This window comes from Paraphaeosphaeria sporulosa (assembly GCF_001642045.1).
Source record: "Paraphaeosphaeria sporulosa strain AP3s5-JAC2a unplaced genomic scaffold CC84scaffold_10, whole genome shotgun sequence".
NCBI lineage: Eukaryota > Fungi > Ascomycota > Dothideomycetes > Pleosporales > Didymosphaeriaceae > Paraphaeosphaeria > Paraphaeosphaeria sporulosa.
The window spans coordinates 257,444-276,879 of record NW_017253369.1 but is presented as its reverse complement, the minus strand read 5'-3'; the positions used below and the strand labels follow the sequence as shown (position 1 = coordinate 276,879).

Here is a 19,436-nt window from a genome sequence, read left to right as displayed (position 1 = left end):
CCCTGCCTGGAAAACTTCCACATGAGCCCAACGACATGATATCTCCATGTAGCGAGGACGGTGACTGCGTTGCGAAGACGCCGCTGGGGTATGTTTGGCTGGACCGGGAATGGCGGGCTGGTCAAGGGGAGGAATGTGTCATGGATTTTATGGCATTGGCAGGGAGAAAGGATGAGGAGTTGGAGGGTGACTGGGTTATTACGCTACTGATGTGCTTGCAGAGGATGGAGAAGAAGGGGCAGCTTTGGGGAGAAGAGCGAGTGCAGGTCTTGGATTGTGAGATTGGTGAGCAAAAGTGGTTGGAGGCAGGGGCGGAGACTAAGGACCTGAGATTGGTGTGAGGGGGGAAGGAGGGTCGCGCGTTAGGGTTATCTTTGAAGGTAGCGCACTTGGCGTTACACTGCCAGACTACAATTTCATAGCAAAAAAAAAAAAAAACGTCTTGAGGTCTTACCCGTCTACTAGTGGTCCTCCTTCTCCTGTCTCATCTTCCCCAGCTTATCCAGCCCCCCAAGCCCCTGGAACCTCCGATCCGTCCACCATCCCGCAAAATCCCATTTAGCGTACTCGTCTTAATAATCGTGCCCGCCATGCCGCCTCTCTAGATCTGGGCCGATGGGTCCTCAGCATTCCGCAGCAGATCTGTGACTACGTTCTCTGCCCACACATTCCTATCCTCCGCATACGCTTCTGTCGTTTCTCCCCTTACAATCTTGAGTATATCCTCCCTAATCGGCTGATAGGGTGAGTCAGACGGCAGCTCGTAAACGTTTGATTTGTTCCCCTGGAAGTTCGACTTTAAATTATGAGCCGGTCTCAAGATCCCCGACCCCAACGCCAAGCGGTACCAGGTCGATACGCTAGATGTAATTGAACATGGCCACTGCCACCTTGGAAGCAGAGTACGCGGCATGGAAGGGTGTGCGCATCACTGACAAGATCGACGTTTTATTCACAATCACCGCCTCTCTGCCGGTTTTCGCGCTGGCGAGTAATAGCGGGAGAAGCGCTTGCGTCACGCTCACGTATCCTCACACATTGGTATCGAAAAGAGCTTTCGTCTTAGCAATTTCCAAGTGCAAGAATGGCTACAGGTTCGTCGGCTAAGCTCATGACGGAACTTAGTGGTGACCATATCTTCAGTGGAGTCGTTGCTCAACCCAGTGGAGACATTGAGAGCTATACCGCCATTAAAAAGGTCAGATGGCTACCTATCGGCTTCAGCGTGATATCCAATGAGAAACTGGAACCACAGAAGCTTGAATTGAAGGGCATTACCGAACTTTCTGAGAGAGGGCAGAGTCCGACTTCTATGCGCCTGTTGACCGCTCGAGTGAAATAGCTGTATGACAAGTCGCGGTGACATAATATCCCCTGGACTCGTACATACCTACATCATGCAGTTAATAAGACTTGAGCATGACCGAATACTATATGGGATATCGACGAGCGACCGGATGGAGTAGATCTAGTAGAATCGAGTTGGAGGGGTGACCTAAATCCCGGTCGCTATCACGTCTCTGCAGGCGAATATTTCTTTAGGACCCAGAGTCTCCGAGGCTTCGCGGAACGTAATAAACACATAAGTGCGGGTGGATTTGTGACTACCGACTCCGAGTCCTTTACTGTTGCTTGGAGTAAATACACAACAGCTGTACATATGGACTTGAGTGGGCTCTGGGTTGTTCAATAACATGTCCTCACCAATCTGCGGTCAAAACATCCGCCTGATCTTCACTGTCATCCACTGGTACGAGGGCAATCTCGTTTGTTTGTCGTCTGTCGAAAATCCCACTAATCTCTTCCAGTGGCACATCCCTTTCGTCTCCAGTACATGAAAGAACATGATCGCGATGACACCGATCAATACGCCCACGTAAACCAAGCAGTACCTCCAATGAATCTTATCCAAGACAATGGGATTGACGTATTGATTGAAGCATGTGGCAGCGGCTTGGGAGACCCACAATACGCTCGTCCCCTTCGCACGGAGGTGGCTTGGTCAGATCTCGTTGATATAAAATATTGGCATCGGCGTTAAGCCGATGACGTATCCACCACGGAATAAGAAAGAAATGCGAAAATTGCGTAGCTTGCTGCTACGGATCCAAAGATCGAGTAGAGGGCGGAGCAAATGGTGACCAAGCTCATGAAGACCAGCATCGTACCTGCAGAGGTCAAGAACAAGCGCCGTCGACCGGCTCTCTCAGCTAGGAGCGCAGCACCGCATGCAAGAGACCAATTGTATATCTGCAGACCGCCGTTTATACCCTGATGATTTTATGAGCTAGTAACTCCGACGGCACGTAACACAGGCGCCAGATATATGGTAACGACACCATTTCCGCACCACTGAGTGGCGATGCTAATGACTGCAGATAGTACGAGTCGCTTCCGATTCCCTGGCGTACTGTAGTCAGTCTTATGGGCTACTGTTTCCTTAAAATTAGCGTACCCGAATCAGTCGCTTGTATATAGCCCGAAGTGCTAGTAAGACTCACGGATGACATTTTGATCAAAAACTTAGCTTCAAATGAAGCTCACCTTGAGCAGCCTGCCGGTCACCGTGCTAAAAGAAACAATGCATATGAGATTGCTCGGACTGTTCGAAACATATCACGCGTGGCACAGGCACAGGCACGAGGCTGATCATGATAATCTCGATGCGAGTGTATGTCTTTGCTGGCCCAAAGCTGACAAGGTGCCAAGAGTCCCCCTTTCACTCGGCTTTCTGAAAACGCTTGATCAATACGTTGGAGCACAATGAACTGTAGTGGTGCAGACTCTTCCACCTGTGACTGCTCTAAATTCAAATGGAGCGGGTCAGATGGAACTTGCAACATCTGAGGATATCGTTGATAGCTAGGGTCGTGATGGAAATTCAATGAAAGAACTTATACCCTAGATGATAGACACCCAATTCGTTAGCTGATTGGAGCCTACGCTCATAGACCCCATGATCTGCTAACACAGACTCAGTAAGATCGCATATGTCGTCTTTTAGTGTGTCTCCATTTTCCAATCATCTCCATTGCATCCTTGAAGGGTTGGCACTTCATATCACTGAGCTTCGTGATCCACGGCCACCACATCCAAACACTAACGACACACATAGTCAGTACTATCGTAACGACCCAGTAAAGCCAGACCCATTTCGACACCAATGGACCTTCGTTCAAAGGCCCGAAATCCCAGAAGCTGGTGCTGAAGAGCGTAGCCACAAACGTTCCCGGTAAGAATATGAGCGTAACGATAGATATAACCCGCATATCAGCGCCATACTGGTGGCTCATCTCATTGTCTTGTTGAGCTCGAAGAGCGTAGACCTATGTTTGTTAGCGGGGGCCTCAGTGAAGGTTCTCTGCTGCTCCTCACCATCTGCACTTGCGCCTCTACCGATGCTTTTACATACTCGTTTCTCCTCAAGGCACTTCTGATTGTCTGGCGCATAAGTACCATTCTATCTGCAAACGTGACAATATCAGAGGTCTCACAGGTGGAGCTCTTCTGAAAGTCTTTCGAGTACAGCTCCATTGTGTCAACGATGTCAACTACGCCATTCAAGGATGAACAATTACTAGCTAGCGCGTTCGCCAACGCAGTCAATCTCCGCGGCATATCGGTCAAATCCGGGGCGCGCGCGACACGTTCTTCAGCTAGAGAGTATAAGTTTGTCCCCATGGCTTCTCTGACGGACACAAAATCGCAGTATGTGCTCGTGGAGAACTGTTCAAGATCTTCCAGGGCGATGTCGGAAAGCAGCAGAGCCACGTGGATGGGGGAGGAAGCGTAGCTTTGAGATTCTTCCAAACGTGCGACTAGTCTATTGGCATGCTCTGAGGCGATGCCGAAGCATACTGCATACGTAGCGTTGGTGTTACGATCATGCGTGATAATAAGCATACCGCGGAAGGGAAGGCCGTAGACAAGCCGTACAATGAGACCTGGAGCGGATGTGAGACTTATCTGGGTAGATGGAACAAAGCCACAGACCTGTATATGAGGAATCACCAGGGACCGGACTACAGGAGAGGCTACAGGAACCAGCCCTAGCTTGGGCACGAAAGCCAATGTCCGCAATCTTCCAATATGTAATGAATGCTTCGAGGATTTCGGCTGGATACGGAATCCTTCTATCGTCTTTGCTGTAACGACTCTTCCTGGTAATCAACCTGAAAAAACATCAGCTACACATAGGTGGGAGGAAGGCAATATTGCTGACAGTTTCAGAGTCCAATTCGAGCTAGTTGATTCGTGGGAACTTAAACATGATAGCAACTGCTCATCGTTTACATATGACTGCGACATATTGACTGCCTAGGACGTTTAGCTCACCCACTGCCGATTATCAGCGTTTTCGCTTACATCTTTCTTCGTTATTGAGACAAGCAGATGCCCATCGTTGGCCTCTAATAACCCAAAGTTCTTCTCCCATTGACGAGCCTCAAAATATGCACTCATGTTGATGTACACAACAAAGCAAGGAGTAGTGGCATTTGCGAGATCGGAGAAAGATGCAGCAGCGCTCACCGGATGAACCTATCAATACGGCCATGACACGCGAACCGAATACGAAAACCAATGACAACACGAAGCCGTGGTCACACTCGCGCTATTTTACAAGCTTAACCGAAGACAGAATTGTCAGAAAATAAGCACATACAAACGGAAACTGGTGTTGTATCTACTGTAAGCCTCGTGCAGAGTTGAAATAAATCCTTTACTCCTTCCCAGTCGATATCAGCCCAGTAAGCATTATCGCATCGTCGACCAGGTTGTTGAGCTGGTCGTATTGGCCTTGTAGCCACAAATCCAAGATCGGCTGGTCCTGGCTCACGAAGGAGTTGCGAGCAGGTGGCAGCACCTTTGTACACTCTTTCAAGTCGTTGATGTTGTTGACACCAAGAAGTGAAAGTCGCGTATAAGCTTTTGCGTAGTCCTGCCGATGTCAGCCACGGGTTTCTGAGATAGCTTTATGCCGTACCTCGTTCCAATGATCTTGAGAATCATTGATGAATCCCTGCCACTCGTCCTTCACCCGAGCATCCTTGCTCAGAAGGATGTCGCTAGCGAACTTGAATACTCTCTTCGGGGTGCTCGACACGGTTTCTCCATAGAACTTCACATCCCACACACCAGGTGTACTATCTTGTGGGTCGCCGTCTCTTGCGGTGTTGACAAAGTGTTGTTGCGAGGTTGTGTGCGCACCTACTAGTGCGGCCAAATCATGCGGGTCGATCGTTTTCGCCTGGAACAGCTTGACAATCTTATCCGCCGAGTCATTCACGTCAGGTAGAAGACCAGTAGGCCCAGCCTTCGCGTTATCCTTGCGCCCGACGAAGGATCGAATACGTGGACCGAGAGGGCAAACAACCGTGGCGATGTTTGCGCCCATCTGAATAAGATCGGCCATGGTTCTGCGTGTGTTAGGCGAGCGTTATGCAATGGCGAAGTGAGCACTTACACTCCGTACTTGTTATACTTAGCGTACCACGTCTTCATTTGGTCGCCAATAGCTGTAAGGCCGTTATTGTCCGAGCGACTGAGCTCATCAGTGAGGAGAATGCTTCCATCAGCACCACCGTATGAGCTTGTGTTTGACCAGACTCCCGCGTCATGGAACCCTAAACGCACAGCCCCTCGTGCGAACTTGTTGCAACGACCCGAAGTTCCATTGAACTTAGCTGTCATGTCGTATGAAATCCACTTCCACACACAGCACAAATCGGCTTTGCATGCAGCCGTGTCTGGAGTTCCTGCCGGAGCACCAGTATCAATGACACTCGAACGGGCATCTTTCTGGTTCAAAAGAATCGCCTTGATGTCCTTTCCGATGGAAGTAAGTTGGGAATCTTTCAAAGTTTTGAGATCCCCAATGAGCTGCTTCGGTTCTTCGCGAGCGACCTTCGCTGAACGTTGCAGGTCTTTCAATGTCTCACCCATCCCAGGATAGGCGAGAGCATAGGAGTAAAACGGAATGACATTGTATAAGAATGTTAGGACCCTCATAATGAGCTGCGTAAAGTACGGAAGATGATGTTATAACCTCAACTTTTGGGCCTCGAGTTGGGGTGGAAACCCTAGGAGTACTTATACTCGTTGCTCTGAGACTGCCGTATAATCTTGTAAAAACTGCCATGGCATTCTGCAAGTGCAGACTGGACTGATTTTCTTTGAGGGTCTGGAAGCAAGGTGCTAGATGAATACGAGGAGATCCAGATCTGTAAGATCACGAAAGCCGAATGGAAGGGCCAGCTGGATCCATATTTTCGATACCTGCAGCGAAGCCATTGCACTGAAAGAGGCCTATTCTGATAAGCGTCTCAGGGTAATCAGAGCAGACGGCCAAGAAGACATATAGCAACTCCGCGATTGGCCCGGACAGTGGTACAGATGCGTGAGAAGTACGATACCACCGGGTACGAGCTGCGTGCATGGTGTCGTTAAAAATTTGGTCCAGGTCGTATGTATATTGCTCGTGCAGGATGCCTTCTGATTTGGGGAGTAGGGCGGTAGGCCCGTAAGGATGTGATGAGACTACGCAGAGGTGCAATGCTCGCGGCATAGCCTAGAGGATGGAGGGGATATCCGATGACTCCTAAGGAAGGAAAACCCATATCTCTTGTGCACCCTGGTTGCCGGTTCAAACAATTCATCATTTGCACAAGAAATATGCGCTTAGCACCAGGTTAAAAGATGCTAGCTAGGTAGACCTCAGTACGTTCGCGTGCATTATGCACAATCGATTCCACCGGACAGTGTTTGAAGGGACGTATATTCTTAGCCACGAAAAGAGCTATCCCTGGATAAGATGCGGTAGATCGGCGGGAAAGATTATACCATTGCGTATCTAGGGAGAAATATATTGCGAAGTCAGCCGCAGTGGCCATCTCCCGCGGTTATGGGTCGTATTACGAACAAAAAATCCTGGAACTTCCATTTAGCCGGATAAGGCAGCCGGTCCTTGGGAAGATTTGCTAAATCAATACGGTCCGCATGTACCTCAACAACGACAGGATTTGAATGCACGCGCGCGCAAGATGCTTAGAGTCGGTTCGGAACAGCGCTGCGAGCGTACCGCGTGACAAAACCCCATGAAGATGAGTGTGCCAATGCTAGTGTAATTGACAACTGTAAGCCACGCAAGTATAGCTTTGAACTTTTGTGGCCTGTATGAATGATTGGAGCCCACTGCTCCGGCATTAAAACGTGTTCGAGAGTCTGCATTCGAAGACCCGGCGAAAGGAGAGCATGGTGCAGCTGTCGTATTCGCTAACAATAGCTTGGCGCTCTAAGGCTTTCTGTTACAAATTCTAATATACGGACCACGCCAGTTGCTGGACGATTGTCACTGATCTGCCTTCTCTGGGAAATATCTCGCGCGGCTTCCGGTACACAGGTCCGGGCCGTGCTGGTCCCTGAAGGTATGATCAAATGAGGATTTGGAAGACCAAACCCATAGTGTTGGTTTAGCATCAGTTGCAATCACATTGGCGTACGGCCTGCGTTCGTACTCGTTGAGACCAAACCGCTAGAAGGACAATAGAAACAGTGGGGTTTGTTTTTTCGTTCATTCGGACGTGACTAAATCAGTGCTGCAGTGAGTTGAGAGGTTCAACAGGTGTTTTGTTCATAATGGCGCCAGAGCTGTGGATGTGCGCACAGAATTTGAAGCGCAGAGAGCTGGAGTACCATGGGAGGAAACATTGGAACCGACATTCTCACGTGCCCACGTTGTGCTAGACCCCAAAAGGAAACAGATCTCATTGGGTAAAACATAGGAAGTGGGAGAAGATTTGTACACTTAAGTACCAACGTGGTCATGGAAGGTGATGCCATAAGTTGGCGCTCCTGGGCCTGAGGGGACTGGGGCGTTAGGCGTCTCCCATAAGCGGAGCTAGCGCGTAACAGGCTAGAGCCCTGGCTGGCATCTCGGTGACTACAGCACATTGTTCACGATCGAACTCAGTCCCTTTCCGCCCCCATTCATCATGAAAGCCCCGGCCTTCCTGGAGCACTTACGATGTTGAAAGAGCGGTCTACTGCGCTCTTATTGCATACACGTTTGTCGAGATGGAATTCACCGCGCGCGGTACGATGTCCAGCTGGACAGTCAGCTTCAGCTCTCCATATTTTGGCACTAGTAACGTCGTGCACTTTGCTTTTGACCGCTCAGCCGTATGGCTTTCCAAGCTTGAAGAAACATCACCCTACTGCGCATCATTCCTCGAGCTTATCTCTATATATGATCTAGCGCGCCGCGTCAGCGGACGAGCGACCCTTAGAACGCTTTTAGAACTGCTCACTCGCACTCAGACTTCTCCCGCCCTTGTCTTCATTCAATCTTAGCTCTCGATACATCTGGACCACGATAAGGAAAAACATGAAACGACTTTCGGGACTCTTCTCCACCCCGAAAATCACGTTTCAAATTCTCTCCGACCTTTACCTCAACTACGAGCAACAATACCTCACATTCCACATCCCCGTCTCTGCACCATATCTCATCCTAGCAGGCAATGTCGGACAGCTCGCGGATTACGATGCCTACCTGTCCTTCCTCGTCCGGCGATGCAACCTCTACGAGAAAGTGTTCCTCATCCTCGGAGCTTTGGAGTTTCACGGTCTCACGCACGCCGAGGGCTTGCAGCTCGCACATCATATGGAAGAAGAGGTCGCGACTAGAGGCCGATTGCAAATCCTTCATCGGACCAGAGCGGATGTGCCTCATACCAACGTTACTTTATTAGGTTGCACGCTATGGAGCAATATTCCCGAATCGGCGGAAGCTGCCGTGGTCAAGAAGGCACCCGAATTTGACACGATGGAAGGCATCCGGCAGTGGAGCGTTGATAATCACAATGAGGAACACTTCCGCGACCTAGCGTGGCTACAGGGTGAGATCAACGGACCCAGGACATTCGCTGGCGCGGAGTCATCTTCAGCACCTACTTCACAGGTTATTGTTGTGTCCTCATTCACACCAGATCTGCATCACACGCTTGCTCCTTGGCAGGTACATTCACCATGGTGCGCAGCCTATGGTACAGATCTTTTGAATGGGACAGACTGGAACATCGTGAAGTACTGGGTTCACGGCACTACTGGAAGAACGGGCAAGGCTAAAAGGTTTGGTCTCAAGATCGTTAGTAACCAACGAGGACGAGTCGGTGAGGAGGAAAAGGGGATCCTGGAAGATAATGTGCCGAAGAAGGACAAGATAGATTTGTTTGACGTGACAAAGGTCATCCAGGTTTGAGCGAAGGGCTTCAAAGAAATTGAGGATCAAGTTTCTCGCCGCTGCTTCGCTTCCACACATAGTCCTACGCCATGAGTCCTCATCGTGCATCACTAAGTTATCGTCTGATTTCGAGGCAAGTATCGACGTCTGGGTATTCTACCTCAAAGGGTAAAAATATTATGGACTGCGTACCAGAGACTAGTTCATCAGAGTGGCCGCATGAAATTGGGGTGTCCGGTTTCAATCAAACCTAGGCTCCTGCATGGCTGAAAGCATGTGCTTGATGCGACATGGCGTAAGCTTCCACTTACCTAGCCTTGCGCGCGATTTCATTTCTTCCACCATCTCAATCGCTCTCCAGTACAAACTGGTCGTTTGCTAACATAGCACTTATGTAACAAATATACCTTTCGCCGCCCTTCATTTTTAATTAAACAGAGATCCGAATTTGTCTAAAAGCTGCACAGATGGTTTTCTGGTGCATGGCGCTTAATTCCCACAAGTATGCGGGTAGGCGCATACGAGCACCTGGATTGTTCCAGGTGCTCCCTAAAAATTCTGGACCTGCACTCAAGCAGTCTTCCGGTTGAGCGCTTCCCTGCTTCGTGTACTTTCCTCGTCCCGATTTACCTATTACTACTATTCACAAGAGTAATCGTCAAGGTTCATGTGGGAAACGGTTCATTCTCGAGCTCCACCACACTGAAAGCCACTTCAGAAATCGTTCTTGTAGGCTTGAGATTTGCGTCAGTCTTTAAGGACTATAATTCACAGTTGACAGAGCCTAGTTCTAAGGCTGCGTATCTATCATGCGCACTTCAACAAGTACACCTACACGATCTTTTGGACTGCTTACTTTTGCGTAGCCGAGTCGCTGGAGACATTCACCATGGACTACTGCCAGGCGCTGCGAGAGTAGCCCAAAACAGACGCCGAGGTCGTCCTGTTTGTCGACAGCGGATGCTGATTACAGAGTCCTTGCTCGAAAGGCACAAGCGACAAGGATCTTGTGAAACTCCTACATATGTTCTACGAGGTCACTATGGCAAGACGAGGTGTCATACAGACCTTTGGTTTCAAGACGAGTGCGAGGATTGATGTAGTACAGGTACAATCAGTTCATGAATCACTAAGTCTCATTTTGTTGACAACTATCAGCTCCAATTTTGGCGCAGCTGTTTGTCCAAAGGTCGGTCCATCACTAGATCTCGGGCGGCACGGCCCGTACAACAGGCAGTTCTACTTCTGTGATTCGTCAACGCTTCACGGGATCGATATCAGGGACAAGTTTCTCCTAGAAAGCATCATCCACGACATGCACACAAGTTCACAGCAGATCCCGTCTATCGTCTCGCCTCTCGACCAAGTGCGGGCTTTGAACGTAGTTAGAAGCTGGAACCCGCGATCAGCAAGCGTGACAGTAGTCATCCCGGTGTTTTGCAACTTCGCCGTTGCAATCATCTGGCCTGTCGTTTTCACGTTGAGAAATGGAGCCGAAATACAAGCAATTGTACAAACAGGCTTTACAATTGAAAGTTGTGTCGTAACGACAGGTAAGCAACCATACTACCCACCCATTGAATCCATCACTCAAGACCGAAGGTGCCGTTATCATTGCTCTCGTCGCCTTCCTGGACACCAAATACAACTCCAGCGAGCCGACATCAGACGCAGGCATCTTTACGTCGCGGCCACCTAGTCCGCACCCATCCAGCCTGCAACTGCGCAGGAAAATACCTCAGTCTCCGGAAATCCATCAGCTTTCTATTACCTCATAGCCTGCCCGCGCACTAGCTGCGACAATACACTCACATTCTGCACTGCACCTGTTCTATCAGCGCTCCACACAACCCCAGCCTCTGCAGAGATTACTTGTTCAACGATAGGCAGCGCAATAAGATCTGATCCTTGCAAAGGAATTCGAAACAGCTACAGCAAGGTGGGTGAGAAGTAGAGCTTCGTTCAAGTGATGGCCGAATCCATATTCGACCGGCACAACTCACGTCGCCCGTTCCTCCACCGCGCGCTCCAGTTCTTCAATCCTCTCGTCTTGTCTCTCGAGCAGAAGTCTCATATTCTTGATCATCTGTGCCTGCGCGCGAATGGTCTCTTGTTGCGCGGCCATGGTATCCTGCTGCACTTGGATGGTCTGCGCGTCAGACGCGATGATGTCTTCGTAGAGCTGCAGAATAGACTCGGGACGGGGTCCGGCTTCTGATTTTGAAGGTTCGAGACAGTAGGGAGGTGGAGATGGGCAACGAGGGAGTGCCGGCGGTCGGGTGCTTTTGCGCGTTTGAGTTGGCGCAGCTCTTGGAGACCTCTGGGAAGGAGGATCTGTGTAACTGCATCAGCAGGCCACTCAAGTGAGGATCAATGCAGTTTAACTCACTTCTCCGTGCTCCAGTCGGCGATGCATTTCCACGATGCTCTTCCTTCTTTTTCGGCCGTTGACTCTCCGGCGGCGAAACTGTGCCTCCGAATGGCCCTGACTGGATTTGTATCGTTGCTCTTAATACCATGCCGAAACTCGCGAGCAAAATGATAAGGCCGTACGCCCTTGCCGCCCTCAGAAAAAGCATCAGGGCGACAGTGTACACCAGCGATCTCATGAACTCATCCGGGGTCTCCGTCATGACGTGCGTAGCTCTTCTTCCTTCGTTCACTAGATGTGTGATACTCGCACTTTACAAACAAAGACCAAAGTCCGTTAGCTCCCGCATCCAGCCTTCTCGCGCCGGCCCGCGCACTCTCTGGTATATATCCACACGCCTGCGACCCCTCCAGCTCCGTACGCCCCCCTCAAACCCAGCGATCCTCGAAATCTGAAGCCCAGTGTGGCTCACTGACTCTCAATCCATGCTGCAAGAGGTGTGTGTGGAGAACGGGCGTTCACGCGATGTGCTCATGCGGGCAGGGTAAGACATGCACAAGTGCGAGGGTGGTGCGGGAGGAGCGCTGATTGGTTGGCTGACTGCTGGTTTGGGATCGGCTGAATTGGGGCCACACACGGAGTATACAGGGCTGGAACAGTGGGTGTGCGTCACTATTCTTTCTTGATCATGGCCAAGCCTTGCTAGAAATCATCGAGGTTCGAGGTTAGAGCGTGGCGGCTTCTCAGCTACTACTTGCGCCTTTCAGGTCCTGCTTCGCGACTCAGTAGGGGAGGTATTTGCTCATCTTCAACGTGACGTGTCTTGTTTGATAAGGCGCAGCTAAATATACTTTGCTCCCCTTAACTAATTGCTAGTTGCCGCCAATGGTCTGTGGCTCGTTGAAAACTCACCACCTAGGGAACTAAGCAGCATCAGCTGCAGGCTGCACTTGCATACTGATCGACAACTGGGGAGCGGACGCCTTCACCGGTCCAGCCGAGACTCTTCATTATTGCAAATATGGCGCGAACATGACCGCCTGCCTACATCTTGTACGTCGTCGGCTAATTGTCCTAAGGAGGACCCGCCGTATCCTTACAAACGATCGCTCATTGATGGTCTCAGGATCCTATCACAATGAGGATAGATCAATCATGGATTGTATTGTATGTACTCAGCAAGGGAATCTGAGTCGCGATGAATCTTTGAGCCATAGAGATAGGGTGCCCCTTCACCCGACTCTATCCCGCTTCATTCCGCCGTCCATTCAACGTCCGTAAATTCATCGCCCGCGTACCAGTCACCATTATTCGGCTGCTCGTGAGCAGAATCGAGAGGAGTCACGCTGCCGTTGATGAAGCCCTTTGGTTCGTTGAGATGAATGACCCATGCATCGCGAAAGTACTTTGACATCGCAAACCACGCGTAACTATTCGCATTTTTCGATGTTTGAAGATTCAAACTTTTTTCTCTGGGCCGACTTCTTGCACCGGCCTACGCCGTAGAAGACTCATCTGTAATACCTCTTGGGATATTGACATCGTTTGTCTCGCTTGGAAGCTTGACTTTGATGTCGTCGATGTGCCCTTGGGAACCGGCGATATCAGCATGCGTCAGCTCGTGCAGAATGACATGTTCTTGTGTGATGAAGTTGTCAAGCGCGTAGGTTGGCTTGTCAAGTACACGGTCGAGAAGATGGGGAAAGTTTTGGCTCCAAAAATAGTCGCAGAATACCATCGTGGCACCCGGTACGGAAGGGCTGTTCCCGGTATAGGCTACCCTGCGAACATTCAGTGGGATCCAAACACAGTCAGTTTGTACTCATACTTTGGATCTGGAGCGATGGGTTGAAAACATCTTTGCAGTGCACCGAGGCTTAGTGTGCCTCATCGATAATCCCGGCGCCGTAGGTAGGCAAATCGCCAGCTTTCTTTAGATTGTCGAAGATTTTCTAGAATTATTTCCCGTAGATTCTACTGTAGCCCACGCCGAAAAAGCCCATGAATGGCTGATCTTCTCCTGGGGGTGTTCGTGTTGTGTGGGGCGGCATTCTGCCTGGGCGTAGAAGCAGTTGATCCCTTAGAGAGACAGGTCGCACCAATAGTTGCCAACGCGGGATTGCTCAATCAACGACATCGGGGTAGGCCTCGGTGCACTAAGTACTGGCTGGAAGACTGCGAGGAAGAGGAAGAAGGCAGAGAGGATAGGCAAGGACAGCTGCACCATGCACACTCTGATATGATCAAGTGGTGGATGGATTGGTGAAGGGCGTCGCTGACCTTCTCTATGTACACGTCTGTTAGCCACAATTCTACAAGGCTGAAGGCTTAAGGTAGTAGGCTGAAACCCCCTGATGCCAAGTATACCAGGATCCTGGACTTCGCAGATAAAACTCGAATTCCATCTCTAAGATTGCCTTGGATGGACCCCAGAATTTGCGTTTGACGCGCGCTTATTCCTTCTGCTACAGCCACCACTATATCCACAGCCTTTACCGACGTATTGTGACGGCAAATAAGACAATTGGCCCCGGAAAACTAGTGCTCTTCACCGAATCAACAACCACCTCCCACCCAGACCCTCAAGTCGGTATAGTGCCAGAACGATCAAACCCACTACTATCCACGCCCACAGCCCAAAAGAGTTTTCTGTCGCTATACTCGGCCCAGGCGGGGCCGTTGCACTGTCTTTGCCCTGGACAGAAGTTGCGCCCAACGCTACAAGGAAAGGGCTTTGTGTCCTTCATTATCGGTTAGACGGTACAGCGGTGGAAATGTACCGGAGACAGCGTACAACGCGAAAGCCTCAGCGGCCGTGATGAATGCGACGAGCGATATCATTAGCATCGCTGTGGAGAATCGACTCATGGCGAGCGCTGCGCGGAACTCAGGCTATTGGCGTTCGGTGAGTAGGACAACCTCGAGCATTCAAGGTACATGAAGATCTATTTATTTTCTTTGTACGGATTCTTGCTTCCTCCGTGCAGGATTCCCTAGGCTATGAGGCGTCAGCTCAGCCCTGGAGCGTAGCGCAGCCACGCAGAGCCCAGGACGAATGTTAACAGGCATAAGCTCAGCTGGGCTTTTGAGCGTAAAACGTAAGCAGGCACGAGCTCTCGTATTGGTGCAGGAAGACATGTTATCTTCCCGCGGCTTGCAAATAGAGGTGAGGGTGGCGTGACCGGTAGAAAAAGCATTCGGGGCTGGTCTACTCCTACCTAATGGGGGCGAGTTGACTGAGCTCGAAGACGCCAGGCCATCTTGACTTCGCGCAAGGAAAGGTCCAAGAGAGCACCATCTTGTGCTTTTTGGCTGTGGAACTCGGTGTCAGAAGCGCACCGCATCGTGGGCGAGGCTAGGGTGTTCGCACACCGCCAGATGCTGATGGCCAGGGACTAGTCGTGCAAGACTTGCTTGTTGAGCCAGCGCTCTTCGCGAAGGCTCCCAAAATTCCATCTCTTCGCTGCAGTCCGAAAGGCACCATTCACCCAGTGACAGCACGCACGGAACGTTGAGATGTTCGAGGCCTGATTGACTGGTAGTGCCATCGCATCCCGTTTCCACGACGACGAAAGCTTGGCAACAACAGGCGCCCCCCTGGCCCTCGCTCGCCATTTATCAAACACACGTCAAATCTTACCGCTACACCCCTCTCGCCGCAGAAAACCGCCTTTCAGAGAATCCACCTTCATTCACGCATTCGCCTTTGTACGACTCCCGAGCAGAACAATTCATTATGGTGAGTAAAGCCCGCAGACCCCTTCGCACTTCCCGTCCCCAATCACGTTGCGCGCGGGGCGCATGCCTCCGCGCCACTGCCCTGGAAAGCAAAGAGCAACAACGACCGGCCCAACCCGTCCGCGCCTTCCACGGCAACGACGCAACACAAACACGGAGCTTGTGCTACGCCCGCGCTCGCTCTTCGTCTACGCTCCGCGCATCACACTCCCGTCCTCAACCGCGCCTGCAATACCGAGTCCTCGCCCATCACAACACGCCGCCGGCCTGCGAAAGCGACCAGCAACAGCATGGACAACCACACTCACAACCAGCAGGCCTCCACCAACTACCGCGAAGCTTTCCAGCTCTTCGACAAGCGCGGCAACGGCCGCGTCGACCGCGCGGCCCTCGGCGACCTGCTGCGTGCCTGCGGGCAGAACCCGACGCTCGCTGAGATTGCGGACCTGGAGCGCGGTGTTGGCGCAGACTGTACGTACCCATTTCCCCTGCCCACCAGCATCCCACAACCCCGCCATCTACATTCCGCACTCATCGAAACCGAACACTATCTAATGCGTTTGGGTGCACAGTCGACTTTGACACCTTCAGCAAGATCCTCAACCGCCCGGGCGGCTTCCGCGAGCCCTTCGACATCGAGGAGTACATCCGCGGCTTCCAGGTCTTCGACAAGGACCGCTCCGGCTTCGTCGGAAAGGGCCAGATCAAGTACATCCTGACGAACCTTGGCGAGAAGATGAGCGAGGAGGAGGTCGAGGAGCTTTTTAAGAGCACCATCGATACTGGAAACAACGAGGTCGACTACAGGGAGTTTGTCAAGACCATTGCGGAGAACTAAACGGCCGTTGGGAAGGGAGCGAGGAGCGGGGAGGCACGGGGTTTCAGTTCGAATGATGGGATGTACATTTTGATTGACGAGGCCTTCACGATTGAATGAGTAGGGGGCCTCGATGCATGCGGCTCGGCACTGGCGTTGGCGTGTAGGATTTGGACAGGCGAATCGCATTATGTGAGGCCTGGTGGTTTCTGGGATTTCAATGCATTGCAATCATCCACTCTTAAGCCTCGTGAGACGCTTGTGATACTTGAAGTCCAAACACTACCATCAATGGACCACACGTCACTTGATGGACTCGAAGACTCAATATGAGTAATGTGTCATTCATTCGTCTAACTGGCCGGAACTGACTGTTTTTGGTCCACTTGCCAAACGCAATGTATCTATCTGGGCGCTCTCTTGTAGCTGAGAAGCCCTGCGCGTTCGCCGAAGGGGGTATCTGTAATGCGGTAACATGCATAAAAAACGACAGACGCAAAGCAAAAAAAAAAAAAGCAAAAATAAAACCCGGCACCGATGTCACGCTGTGACCATCGAGCCGTCCCGTGTGCGCCATTGCCAATCCGTCCGTTCGTATGCCCATCGTACAAGTGTTCGTATGAAAAATCGTTCGCGCCATCCGCTGATGAAGGAGATGGCCCCGCCCAGAGACGTCGACGAGGGTGCGCGCCTCACGTCTTGATCTCCGCCACGGTGACCATGCCGATGCCGCCCGTCTTGGGCGGCGTCTTCCCCATGATCATCTCGCTGGTCGTGACAAACCCCTCGGGGAGAAGGTACACGACATCGTCCTTGCGGCCCGTGCGCTCGCCGCCGAATTGCTGCCAATCGAGCTGGTACCCAACCACCAGGTTGCACCGCCCGCACCGCTGGAGGTACCGCTTCTCGAAGCCGGAGTCGCTTGTCACCATGCTCGCCGCGTTCTCGAGGCGCGTGCTGAGCAGCAGGCCGTAGTGGTCGGTGGGCGGGGCGACAGGCTCGTTCGACCCGCGGCGTGCTTTGGTTGTGGGCGCGGGTGGTGGCGGCAGCGGCATGATGTGCGCGGCGTCGGCAGAGTTGTTGCGGGTTGGGAGCGCGTGGAGGGGCGTCGAGGTCGCGAGGAGGAGGTGCGTGCAGAGGCAGTGGTATGTGTATACGGTTGAGGAGGCGGCGAGGGAGAGTTTCTCCGAAGGAGAGGGCGACGGCATCGCAAAGTAGTCGCGGGAGGACTGCGTGATGTCCATGGCTGTGAGGGTGGGTTGTTGAGAGGTCCCGGCGTGAAAGGGTGTTGAACTGTGCGTGTGGAGTGTGGAGGGCGGCTGGCTGGCTTTCTGGGGAAGCGTTTGCGGGGTGCAGTATATGAGCGTCAGAAGTCCGTCTGCCTCGTCACTTTCTTCTGTGAGGGTTGTGGCGTGCAGTAGCAGTGAAGTCAGATGTGAAGTCCGGAATGGTCCAATACTCTAGCGACACCAAGCCGGTGTGCTATCGGGCAAAGTTCGGCGGCAGGTGAGGGTCGGCGAAGGAAGAAATGTTTGCTCTCCGTGGAATGGACGCTGAGGCGAATCCCTTATAAATCAGATTTCTGGTGTTTGCCCAGGCGGGAGGCGCACTGAAACGTCCCTTTCGAGACTGCAGCGGTCAGACGCGCTGCGGCGAGGCGTTGCCGCGGGATGGCGGGGTGGTCCGTCGGAAGCTGCAGGCCAAGTCCGCGCCGATTGCGGGCACAGACGGCGGAGCGAGGGTGCGTGTGGCCTGGGGAGTCGCAGAGTGGTGGAGGCGCGGGGGAGTGTCTGAGGGTGCGTGAGGCTCTGGCAGATGGACACGGCCAAGCTCGTTTCTTCTGTGTGTGATATCTCTAGGCGATGTTTCCTCTGCCCGTGAAGAAAGGGTCCGACTCTCAGCCGCTAGCGCAGGGCGGGATCCGCAAGCAAACAAGGGCGATACTGTGGATCCACCGGCGGTTCGTTGATGTGCAGGTGAAAGAATGAAGGCAGACGCGGCCATGTCTGATTGTTATACACAGGCCTCTGTTGCAGAGAGCCACTGCGCGCATCAAGTGTCCCAGATAGCCCAGCGTCTGGCGGCGCGGTGCCCGGCTTGCTGGTGGCTGCATGCATCCTGACGTTGTTGGCCTGCCCATATCGATAGTCGAATTACTGCGCTGGTCTCGCCCACGCGCTGTTGTCGCTTGCTTCGAGGGCCTGTCCGCGCGCTGTCCAGCTGACGTCTGCCCGCCGGTCTGGCTCCCAGAAGTCCCCTCGCTTGCACCTGCACCTCGGAGCGCTGCCTCTCGCGTCGAGTCTGTCCATCCGCCGTCGCCCAAGCCCCGGGCACCGAAGGGCCGCAAGCCGATATCTCCAGCCAAACGCCATCTGCCTTGTCATTACTATTCACATTCCCCATCGTTGGCATGCCGCCGCTAACCACCGATGTGATCAAGTTCGGCGCCTTCGTGGTAACCAACCAGGTGCGCCTTCCCGCCCACGCTCCATGACGTTGCCATGTCTTGGGCGTCCAGATGAGGCTGACGGGAGCACACGCATAGGTCTTCCACCTCACCCCGCTGTCGTACGCCCTGGTGAATCTCAAGCCGTTGCTTCCTGGCCACGTCCTCGTCTCGCCACGCCGCGTCGTTCCGCGCATCCATGACCTGTCCGCCGCCGAGGTCCAGGATCTCTTCCTGACCGTGCAGCGCGTCTCGCGCACCATTGAGCGCGTGTTTGATGCCTCGGCGCTGAACATAGCCATCCAGGATGGCGAGGACGCCGGCCAGAGCGTTTCCCATGTCCATGCCCACATCATTCCCAGGAAGAAGCAGGACCTGCCACGCCCGGACGCTATATACGAACTGATGGAGAGCGAGGACGGCGATTTGGCCAAGCAGCTCAACAAGCGCCAGGAGGGCGATGCGAGGCGAAGTAAATTCCCGGCCGTAGATGCAGACGAGGACCGCAAGCCGAGGAGCGAAGAGGAGATGAACAAGGAGGCCGAGTGGCTCGCCGAGGAGATGGCCAGAGACAATAAGACGGAGGTTGATTCTCACACTCGTGCCACAGCAACCCTGCCACTTCGAATAGAAGACACTGTATAGTACGCAGCATAGACAGCCCTAGGTTACACCTCGGCAGCGTGAGCTGACGCGTGTGAGGATATAGCCCTGGCATCGAGCAACGCCACTGGAAGTTTGAAAGGAAAGCACACGTAAATCATGCATATTTCTGCTCTCATCTTGAATGAGTGAAACCCTGAAGCCTTCGAATGTCTGGGAA

The 19,436-nt window shown here is 52.4% G+C and overlaps 9 protein-coding genes across 9 annotated transcripts; 3 read left to right on the top strand and 6 right to left on the bottom strand.

Annotated features, from left to right (window-relative positions):
- Positions 1-860: 860 nt before the first annotated feature.
- On the bottom strand, positions 861-1,031 carry CC84DRAFT_1099957 (uncharacterized protein; the record flags this gene model as incomplete). The annotated part of the gene is made up of 1 exon (XM_018174844.1): positions 861-1,031. A coding segment is annotated over one exon (171 nt), but the record flags the coding sequence as incomplete, so codon positions are not given.
- A 1,944-nt stretch (positions 1,032-2,975) lies between these two features.
- On the bottom strand, positions 2,976-4,461 carry CC84DRAFT_1262488 (uncharacterized protein; the record flags this gene model as incomplete). Its single annotated transcript, XM_018185155.1, has 5 exons — positions 2,976-3,326; positions 3,376-3,944; positions 3,994-4,172; positions 4,223-4,317; positions 4,366-4,461. 5 exons carry the CDS (start codon positions 4,459-4,461, stop codon positions 2,976-2,978), a joined length of 1,290 nt encoding a protein of 429 aa, XP_018031765.1.
- Positions 4,462-4,712: 251 nt separating this feature from the next.
- Positions 4,713-6,009, bottom strand: CC84DRAFT_1127022 (heme peroxidase; the record flags this gene model as incomplete). Its single annotated transcript, XM_018175761.1, has 3 exons — positions 4,713-4,939; positions 4,985-5,417; positions 5,465-6,009. 3 exons carry the CDS (start codon positions 6,007-6,009, stop codon positions 4,721-4,723), a joined length of 1,197 nt encoding a protein of 398 aa, XP_018031764.1. The 3' UTR covers positions 4,713-4,720.
- Positions 6,010-8,180: 2,171 nt separating this feature from the next.
- CC84DRAFT_1228448 (ser/Thr protein phosphatase superfamily) lies at positions 8,181-9,289 on the top strand. Its single transcript, XM_018183640.1, has one exon. It carries the CDS (start codon positions 8,384-8,386, stop codon positions 9,257-9,259), a length of 876 nt encoding a protein of 291 aa, XP_018031763.1. The 5' UTR covers positions 8,181-8,383; the 3' UTR covers positions 9,260-9,289.
- Positions 9,290-11,258: 1,969 nt separating this feature from the next.
- CC84DRAFT_1060187 (uncharacterized protein) lies at positions 11,259-11,429 on the bottom strand (the record flags this gene model as incomplete). The annotated part of the gene is made up of 1 exon (XM_018173579.1): positions 11,259-11,429. A coding segment is annotated over one exon (171 nt), but the record flags the coding sequence as incomplete, so codon positions are not given.
- Positions 11,430-12,864: 1,435 nt separating this feature from the next.
- Positions 12,865-13,350, bottom strand: CC84DRAFT_1220909 (uncharacterized protein; the record flags this gene model as incomplete). The annotated part of the gene is made up of 2 exons (XM_018183209.1): positions 12,865-13,042; positions 13,112-13,350. The coding sequence occupies 2 exons, from the start codon at positions 13,348-13,350 to the stop codon at positions 12,865-12,867; spliced, it is 417 nt and encodes a 138-aa protein (XP_018031761.1).
- Positions 13,351-15,046: 1,696 nt separating this feature from the next.
- On the top strand, positions 15,047-16,346 carry CC84DRAFT_1167607 (EF-hand). The gene is made up of 3 exons (XM_018179216.1): positions 15,047-15,351; positions 15,668-15,821; positions 15,923-16,346. The coding sequence occupies exons 1-3, from the start codon at positions 15,349-15,351 to the stop codon at positions 16,186-16,188; spliced, it is 423 nt and encodes a 140-aa protein (XP_018031760.1). The 5' UTR covers positions 15,047-15,348; the 3' UTR covers positions 16,189-16,346.
- A 138-nt stretch (positions 16,347-16,484) lies between these two features.
- CC84DRAFT_190727 (uncharacterized protein) lies at positions 16,485-17,815 on the bottom strand. The gene has a single exon (XM_018185536.1). It carries the CDS (start codon positions 17,409-17,411, stop codon positions 16,860-16,862), a length of 552 nt encoding a protein of 183 aa, XP_018031759.1. The 5' UTR covers positions 17,412-17,815; the 3' UTR covers positions 16,485-16,859.
- Positions 17,816-18,200: 385 nt separating this feature from the next.
- CC84DRAFT_1167604 (HIT-like protein) lies at positions 18,201-19,416 on the top strand. The gene is made up of 2 exons (XM_018179215.1): positions 18,201-18,634; positions 18,713-19,416. The coding sequence occupies exons 1-2, from the start codon at positions 18,578-18,580 to the stop codon at positions 19,256-19,258; spliced, it is 603 nt and encodes a 200-aa protein (XP_018031758.1). The 5' UTR covers positions 18,201-18,577; the 3' UTR covers positions 19,259-19,416.
- Positions 19,417-19,436: the final 20 nt, after the last annotated feature.